The sequence below is a fragment of the Gymnoscopelus braueri genome (genome assembly GCF_963280865.1).
Source record: "Gymnoscopelus braueri genome assembly, chromosome: 1".
NCBI classification, from domain to species: domain Eukaryota; kingdom Metazoa; phylum Chordata; class Actinopteri; order Myctophiformes; family Myctophidae; genus Gymnoscopelus; species Gymnoscopelus braueri.
Genome location: NC_137603.1, coordinates 58,988,970 through 58,998,731, shown reverse-complemented (window position 1 = coordinate 58,998,731; position 9,762 = coordinate 58,988,970). Strand labels below are relative to the sequence as shown.

The following is a 9,762-nucleotide window of genomic DNA, read 5'->3' as shown; positions in this document are numbered from 1 at the left end:
TATGAAGATAGGTTGAACATGGGTGAAGTGGTCCTTCTAATCAAAATACCTGCTCTGGATTGTCAACCTTACTTTCCACTCAATATCAGCCTCAATACAGATGAGACTCTCGCTAGAAGAATGTTGTTAGCTTCTGCTGATGGCCACACAGATGACGTGATAATGTCATCACTCTCTTTTCAGAACAAAGAGTTCAAATCCATGCCTCATGCTTTTGATATTCCTCCTCTTGTCACCGGTGGTGGAGATATGTTTTTATCAGACTGAATGATGCATATCTTTTGGGACATTTTCCGTCTGATGTTTGTGTGTTAACCACACACATTCTAGCCATGTGTCAGAGTCCAGTGTAGAGAGACGGGAAGTGACATGCAGCAAATGGTTCGGCAGGCTTGGAATCAAACTGGGAACTCTCTCTTGCTGTCAGGCATTAAAGGCCATGAGCTATGTGCCCTAACCATTCGGCAGGTTGCCTCAAACCAACACATAGACACCACTTTCAACCTGGTGTCCCTATAGTCACTATATATTGGGTAAAATTGATACATGACAAAATATCAAAAATAGACAATCTACAATCTCACAATTGTGAGCTGGTAGATCGTCTGTTTTCGCTGTGTGTCACTCACACATTTAATAATATTTCTATATTATGGAGATATAAGGTTTTCTGCACCACATAGATGACTGACTCACTCTCCCAGGCTGTGGTACCGGTGTGTCTTAAGACCTCTACCATCATCCTGGTGCCCAAAAGTGCAGCAGCAAAGAGCATGAATGACTTTCGTCCAGTGGCTCTCACCCCGAGACTCATGAAATTGCTTTGAGCAACTAGTCATGGTCCACATAAGGAATAACATGGGCAGTAATGTGGACCCACACCAGTATGCCTACAGAAAGGCACTGCCAAAATACATTTTAGTCGACTAAATCAACTGTAGATTCAGTCGACTATAATCTTATGATATTTAGTCGGCTAAAACATTTCAGATGACTAAAATATGACTAAAACGAAATGAAATTGTATTCAAAAGACTAGGACTGAAACTAAATCAAAATGTGCTGTCAACACTGGCTCTCACCCATCTGGAGGGGGGGGGGACTCATATGTCATAAGGCTGCTGTTCTTAGACTTTAGCTCTGCGTTTAACACCATCATCCCGCAGACCCTTGCCAATAAGCTGCTTCTGCCCCCCCCCCCCTCCCCCTGTTCATCAATGGAGCTATGGTGGATACGGTTCCCAAGCTTCAAGTACCTTGGAGTGCATATTTCCAAGGATTTGAAGTGGGCTATACAAACACCTCTTACATCTTAAAAAAAGGCCCGCCAGCACCATTATTTCCTCAGGAGGCTGAGGCAGGCTGGCCTCAGTACCTCAGTTCTGGAGGCTTGGCTTTCTACAGGTGTGTGGTGGACAGTACTCTCACATTCTCCATCACCACCTGGTATGGGGACTGCTCTGCTGCCGACAAGAAGGCGCTGCAGAGGGTGGTGAAAAACGCCCAGAGGATCACAGTATAGTCACATCTACGTCAGCAGGTGTATAGGACAGGGGTGATGCAACTTTGATGATGGAGAGGGCCACTATATTTCCACACTGACTCCAGTGGGCCACAGTGCATATACCAGGGGTCCTCAACAACAAATCTTGAAGGTCCACAAATAAGTTTTTGAATAAGGCTAGGGTCCGCACATGCACGCGCGCTGCGTGCCCCCCCATTTTTTTCGCGGATTTTGGCGGATTCGGGTACTTTTTCCCCCGTTTTTTTTACTTTATTTCGGTTTTAGGGTAAAAAAATAAAAAAAAATTGTCGGGCAGACACCTCTTATATCCGTATTTTAACTTGTTTCGTAAATGAATGCCATACTTTAACATTCTATGTCACACAAAAGTAGCAAAAATAGCAGATCTACAAGCTCAAAACGCGTCGCACCGCGACGCGTTTTGAGCTTGTAGATCTGCTATTTTGGAACTGAAAGATTAGTTCCAAATTAGTTTTGCTATTTTTTAATTGGAATCCTGAAAAGTAAATTTTTTATCTAATTTCAAATGCATTTAGTTATACTTATGTAAACTTAAATACAAATACATTGGACATAAAAAAGACTATATTAGTAGCTCAATGACTAGTATTAAAATCTAGACTGAAGTAATTAAAGCGGGTCATGTTTGCATGTTTGGAATTGTAACAGCTGAAGTCAATAATATATCACTATTCCGATATTAGCCTGTGGGCCGCATTAAGTGAAGGTGGGGGCCGCATGTGGCCCCCGGGGCCGCCAGTTGCCCGTGTATGGTATAGGAGCACTGCGGCCCGCATTATGGAGGACCCCACTCACCCGGCCCATGAACTGTTTGACCCGCTCACTCCCCGCGGGGAAGAGGCTGCGGTCCGTCAAAGCCAGAACTGAAAGGCCTAAATGCAGCCTCTACCCACAGGGGCTGTTAGGCTGTTGAACTCTAAGCCCCAATAAATGCACTTTCGCAGTTCTGCCTTGCTGTGCTGTTATGTCATGCTGCCATGTTATCTGTTTAGATAAATGCTGGATGCTTCTGTTTTTAATATGCTGCTCAGCTTTATTAATTCACTGCACTGCAAGCATGTAAATCATCAATTCTCAAAGTGGGGTCCGGGGACCCCCAGGGGTCCTTGAGGGAGTTCCAGGCGGTCCCCAGCTAAATGATAGGTAGTTAGGAACCAAATTGACCCTTATGGGTCTGTAACTCAGAAAGTGTACAAATGGAACCAAATGGACCCTAACGGGTCCATTTGATTCCATTTGTACACTCTCAGAGTTAAATTAACATTGATTTTACAATATAAATTGGGCTCCCATAGAAATACCATTAAATCCGTAGCCTAATGTATGTCAAACTGTGGGTCCTTGAAATGAAAATGGTTGAACATCACTGCTAGAGCCGTAAACATCTTCTCTTATGGGAGGCCATGGCATATCTTTTCAAATGGGGGTTTGCGGGCTAAATAAGTGTCAATTTGGGGGTCCTTGACATGAAAAGGTTTGAGAACCACTGATGTAAATGACAAATAAAGTGAACCTTGACAGGAAATGTATCAACCCTATTTCAATGAATGACCTTCTCTCTCTCCCAGCAACACACACCTGTTGTCCATCACATTCTTCCCTCCCTCCCCCCTCCCTCGCTCTCTCTGAGTAAACATTTGTGTTGCAGATGAATAACCTGGCCCATAAAAAATTGCGGCAGAAAAGCCGGCAAATAATTGCAGAATTGTCCGATTTCACCTCAGGACACCATTTATGATCATCACCTTTCGCTGTGAGAAGGTGCAGGATGTAATCTAGCCACGCTGCAGGTGGCAAAGGAATAGCTTGACGTGGTTGACATTAATGCTTATTTCATGAGAGGAAAAATATCTTTGGGGGTGGAGAGAAAGGTTAGTACCTGCTGAGAGGGATAAATGGTCATCACTCTTCGCCATTTCCCCCCGAGGTCAAGCTAACTCTGAAGATCATTTGCATTTTTCTTCTCCGTTGAAGTCTGCTTCTGTCCAGATTTGTATTTCTTTTTTAATTTTTTTATGTCATCCTTCCCCTTTTTCCAGTTTTTCGCATATCTTCTGTTCTTGTTTTTTCTTTCTTTCTTGTGAAACATTGCATTTGAATGCACCAGGAAGCCTGTTTTGGCTTTGTCGATCACAACTCCTTATCGTCAAACCTTTTAGCCCTGTTACAGCCCTGGTTAGACCACTAACCAAACACTCAGTTCCTTAGAAAAGGTCAGAGCACTTTCTACCACAGCAAAGTGAGGTCATTTCTTATTACGGTAGTGGAATTTCAAGGGGTGGAATTGAGCTAAATCCTAGCGGATAAATGCTCTGGATTACATAGAAGGTGATGCACTCAAGGTTCCCTTCCTATAGATCCATAGGAAAGCAACTTTCAAATGACATCATGCTTTCACCAGTTCTATGGGGGATCATTTTGAATAATAGATAACAGTGGTTTTCAACTCCTGCCCTAGATGTGTTGTCTAACAAACAGTTAATTGCATTTACCTGGCATCACAAGTCCACATATAACTAATTAGAGATGGACATTTTAAATCAGTGCCATTATGGGTCCCAAAGGTTGAAATTGGGAATCAATTGTTCAAAACTCAATTATTTTCGATCAGTCAATGAAAACTGATATTTTTCTTAATCAATAAACACAACATTGCAATTGTAGTTGCGTGCTACATGTGTGAAAGGCCAACACCATGCCTGACTTGATTCCCTGGGCAGTTAATAGAAAATGGCTTTAATTAGTCTCAGCGTGGACAAACTCGCTTAACTTTTCTTCATACACAATTTGTCAATTGTTTGATAAAAGGGATTGGGAAGTTACTTTCTAGTTTCAAAGTGACCTAACAATGCCTGTGCCTCCTGCCTAAAAATCAGTGGCTCCCAGGTCGTCCTGTGACATCAGTAATGCTATATATATATACATCATTACATACATCATTATGACGTCATCAACATGTGTTTATAAGGAGCCGACTCCATGCAGTTGTCAACAGTATGCCGGTTGCAAAAGTTTACTGGGGGTACGGAGAGGAGGATGGCCCATCTACGTGGGACTCGACCTGGCAACCTGGGAACCACCAGTCTCCCATTGACATTGACCCTCGCAGGGCTGAGTATGATCCATTCCTTAAACCCATTGTCCTGTCCTATGCCAAGTGTTCCTCGAAGACAATTGAAAACGACGGACACTCTGTATTAGTAGATTTTGAAGATAAGGATGACAGATCGTTTGTGTGTGATGGCCCTCTTGAACACCCTTACAGACTGAAACAGTTCCACTTCCACTGGGGTGAGAAGGGCGGTCAAGGCTCTGAGCACGCCGTCGCCGGAAAGCGGTTCCCCTCCGAGCTTCACGTGGTACACTGGAACGCGGTCAAGTACAAGTCATATGACGAGGCGAGGGCGGCCTCTGACGGTCTCGCCATACTCTGCATCTTCGTAGAAACGGGTGATGATAAGAGGGTTCCACAAGATAACAGTGGACTCCGCACGATAACAGATGCTCTGTACATGGTTAAGTACAACGGAAGAGCCGTAGACTTCAAAGGCTTCAACCCGACGTGCCTCCTGCCCAGCGGCCTGGTCCACTACTGGACCTATCCGGGATCACTGACCACACCCCCCCTCAGCGAGAGTGTCACCTGGATGATCCTGAAGGAACCCATCCTGGTGCCTGAGAAACAGATGGACAAGTTCCGACAGCTCCATTTTAATAAAGAGGAGGAGGAGAAAAAAACGATGAAGAACAACTTCAGGCCCCTTCAGCCTCTGAAAGACAGGAAGGTGTATGCCTCGTTCAATTAGCCGGACCTGTGGAATACAAAAATGACGTGCCAGAGTGCATGCACACATTTGAGTGTACTTAAGTTAGAAGAGGAGCACCACCGCTCCTCAGCAAGAACACTGCAGGTCCGGTGCGTAACAGGAACGGGACATAGCAGCGAAGAAGGAAAGGACTGGAGCAGCTCGCACATTTAAGCCTTTTTTTATTGATGAAGGTGCTTTTAAAGGTGACTGACGTGTCAACGACATCTTCCTCAGAGTCTCCAAGTACCTTCACTTGTTTTATTTAAGCGGTGCCAGCCACTTCTATCGAGTGACCATGTGTGTTTGTCCGTCCGTCCGTCTGTATGAGCACAAAGTATAAACAGCTGCAGCTGATTGCGACACAAAGATGAAACTGATTGCAACACAAAGATGAAACAAATTGCACTAATTAAACACAAATAGGAGACACAGTGCAACACATGGCCACTTACAGACATGCACACACAGGCCGGCACTGCATGTGACAAATTCACGCAAAGTCTGAGTCTGAATGCCAGCGCCACGCCCACACATCAAATAGAGTAGTACCGTCTGAATACCAGCGCACACACTTAAAATAGAGTAGTACCGTCTGAATACCAGCGCACACACTTACAATAGAGTAGTATCGTCTGAATACCAGCACCCCCACATCAAATAGAGTAGTACCGTCTGAATGCCAGGGCATACACATAACATAGAGTAGTACCGCCTGAATACCAGTGTCCTCACATCAAATAGAGTAGTACCGTCTGAATACCAGCGTCCACCCATCAAATAGAGTAGTACCGTCTGAATACCAGCGCCCACGCATCAAATAGAGTAGTACCATCTGAATACCAGTGCCCACACATAGTAGTACCGCCTGAATACCAACACTCATCAAACAGAGCAGTATTGCCTGAATACACGCACACACTCATCAATGTTCTTGGTTGTTCATATATGACCCATCACTGTACCATGAATGAAAATCTCAACCTGCCATCTCCCACATCAAGAAGACAGCAGCACTGTCTGCAGTTCATTTTTTAAATGTATTCATTTTAATTATCCACAGTATCCAAAACAGCTTATGGAACCTTTCACTTCTAGACATCAGCTAAGACATCGTTCAAAGATTTACTTTGAAGTTCCAATTGCATCTAATTCAGTTGCCAACAAATCATTTATGTTTAAAGCTCCTTCTGACTGGAACAATCTACCTGCTGAAATTTGTTCAATAACATCTTTTCAATTGTTTAAAACTGAGCTGTCCTCTCAATTTGAGATTACCCGTTCATGTTTTGACTAATCATCATTATAACTGATCTATGACACAATTATTCATATACGTGCTATTTGTACTGTTGTTATTGTTGCAGTTGTTGTTGTGTTATCAGTGTATGTTTTGTTTAGTTTTTTGTTTAGTTTGTTTTGTCTGGTTGATGTTGTTAGAATTGTCTGTAAAAATATTTTGTCTTAATGTATAAAGTGTATTTTGTAATTTGCGGACTCCCTTGAAAACAAGATGTTTCATCTATTATTATTACTCATAAAGAAAGTTCAGACATCAAACAGATTAGGCACCGCTTAGTCACACTGGGTGTGATTTTTTTGAATTATTGAACATATATGGAGTCATGAGGTGAAGAAAGCACAGCAGCTGCTGTACGAGAAGCGGTGTGTGGTCAAAGCTCACCGTATTGTCAAGAACATGCACCAACGCAGCCACAAACTGTTCACTACGACTGCGGCCAGGCAAGGAGGCCCACCATACCATCAGATTTCTGAACAGCTGCCACTCGGCTACCATCAGACTGCTGAGCAAGGCCTGATCACCTATCGCCAGGCTGGCCTGCCAACTGGAACACTTTGCTTGAAACAGACCATTTTTTTCTCATCCCTTTATATGGATAGGTTCTAGCCTGGTAAAGCCCCTCCCTCCGGAAAATCTCATTTCCATTTGATTTCAGGAAGGAGTCTGGCCTGTGTGTGTTTTTGACTGTGGGCTGGAGTTGGGCGGGAGTAATACCATTGACTGAAAACCCCTTCAGCCAATCAGCAGTTGTTCCCCTTCAGCCAATCAGCAGTTCGTTTTTACCAACTTTCCCTGTCAATCACAGAACGATGAGCGAGGAGGGGCTTTACCAGGCTAAGGACTCTGATAGGCTCGTCCACTTGGTGGACAACGAAAAAAAGCCATATAAGCCCTCATGCCAGACTCCTTCCCGAAATCAAATGGAAATGAGATTTTACGGAGAGAGGGGCTTTACCAGGCTAGTTCCTCTGTGTGGACTTTCCTTTCCCTATGGACCTGCCATGTGGATTTATTTTTTTTTTTTATTTACCTGTGAAGTTTCTTCTTTTTTTTTGCACCATATGTCTAATCATTCACATATACCTGCTGCTATGTGGACCTACCAATGAGTTACTGCTTTAGCACCTTGTGCTTAACCTCATGTCTATCTGCTAGTCTTATGCTATATTTATATATATATATATATATATATATATATATATATATATATATATATATATATAATGTAGATATCTTGATTCATTATGTTCTGTTGACATGCTGATTTAATGTTAGATTTTTTTCTCCATCCCCCTGTCACGGTTTGAGTCAGGGCAAAATGTAGGACCCAAGTGCAGGAGAGACAGAGGCTGAACAGGTCGGTTCAAAGGGTTTATTAACTCAAAAGGTAGGAATACAAACAGGGATTGAAATCAAGACATACTTCACGCAACAATAAAATGACCTAGCAAAAATACAGTGCAAACACAGGGATTAAATAGACAGGGAAACAACAAGACACAGGTGAACTCAACAGACAATCAACACTGGGATAGGCTGGGGGACTAAGAGGACACAGGAGGAGAACATGACTAATCAAACGGGAGGTGAGACAAGACAGGTAACAGTAACTAAACAGAACAGGAAACAAAGGAACAATACTACAAAATAAAGGTACACAAAAGCAGGGCAACAACAGAGTAACAAATAACAAGACTAAATACAGAACAGGCCTAATAAGTCCAAGACCTTATAAGGGCAGTCAAAGGCTAAATAATAGAGACAAAGTCCAAGGCCGGAGGAGCGGACCCCCCCCCCACCCCCAGAAAAATGCAAAAACAAATATCACCTGTAAACCATTGATGTGACAATAAAGTTGTCTCTGAATAAAGCTGACTCTGGACTGGGCTGAAATGTTCCACTACTAGTGCTATTGTAAGAGAAGTCTAAGGAGGAGTGTTGTTTAAAGAGGTGGTGCCATGGTTTTGCACTTTTTCTGTTTTTCATGTGTCTATGAGGTTGATAGAACTTCATTAAGCCCCCTGGTGGTGCTTTTATGGTGTTTTATGCATAGATATTAGAAACCTAGATACCTCATTGGCCTCTGCAGTTCATTGGGGCGACTGGTATCGCAATACACGGCGGCTCTTCCGTCTTCCGCAGGGAACCTGTCACTCAAAGTGACTACTGGCCAATCACAGCGCTCACAGTGCGTTGACTACTGGCCAATCACAGTGCGTCTTTTCCGGGACTTGTCAGTGCAATGGTTCTCAACCAGTGGTCCGGGAACCACCAGTGGTCCTTGAGGGGGTTCCAGGTGGTACCCAGCTAAATGATGGAGAGTTGATAACCAAATGGACCCTTATAGATCTTTAAATCTTGAGTATAACATTTCACACTGTCAAGAGTCAAATTGTTAAACATCTGCATTACTTACTATACAGGTACACAATTAGAGAACGTAAACAATTGTTATTTTGACAACATCTTATCGAACGATAACATATTCTACGTTTTGGGTGTGAGAGGCTAAAGCTTATCAAACGGTGTTCCGTGACTCAAATGCTGAATAAATAATGGACCTTGATATGAAAAAGGACCATGTCTCTTATTTGAATTTCACAAATAGAGTGTGGAGTTTGCCAAGTTCCAACTAACTAGATGCTGCGCACAGCTGCTGCCTCTCAAAGGGTTAAGAGCTGGGTTACAAAAAGACCCGCCCCCACCTGCCTCTGATTGGCCTACCGAACTTCCGCTTCTGTGACGCACACGACAGCCCTGCGGAAGCAGGAAGCGCGCCCGAGATACGAACGCTTCAGAGCCGAAGGAGGCGTCTACCTTTATATGTCTATGGTTTTATGTCTTCTCTGACTATTTTGAGTTTCTGCCTGGAGGCTGAAACCTTGAGGGTCAAACGTGCCAATAGAAAAACAGCCCTTTAGTGACATAGTAAAAATATACCCTCCCCCTCATTATCATAACACAACAGGTGTGGGCATGAGGAGGAGGAGGGACTAGGACAGGTGGGTGGTGCTAAGGTGGTGGAGGAGGTGCTAAGGTGAGAACCAGGTATACTTAATGAACTGGAGGTGTGTCATAAAAACATAATTTTAACAATTTGTGTACAC

General features: G+C 43.4%; 1 protein-coding gene across 1 annotated transcript; it reads left to right on the top strand.

Moving 5' to 3' along the window:
- Window positions 1–4,542: 4,542 nt before the first annotated feature.
- LOC308089255 (carbonic anhydrase 7-like) lies at window positions 4,543–5,352 on the top strand (the record flags this gene model as incomplete). Its single annotated transcript, XM_080433878.1, has 1 exon — window positions 4,543–5,352. The coding sequence occupies one exon, from the start codon at window positions 4,543–4,545 to the stop codon at window positions 5,350–5,352; it is 810 nt and encodes a 269-aa protein (XP_080290004.1).
- Between the last annotated feature and the right edge of the window lie 4,410 nt (window positions 5,353–9,762).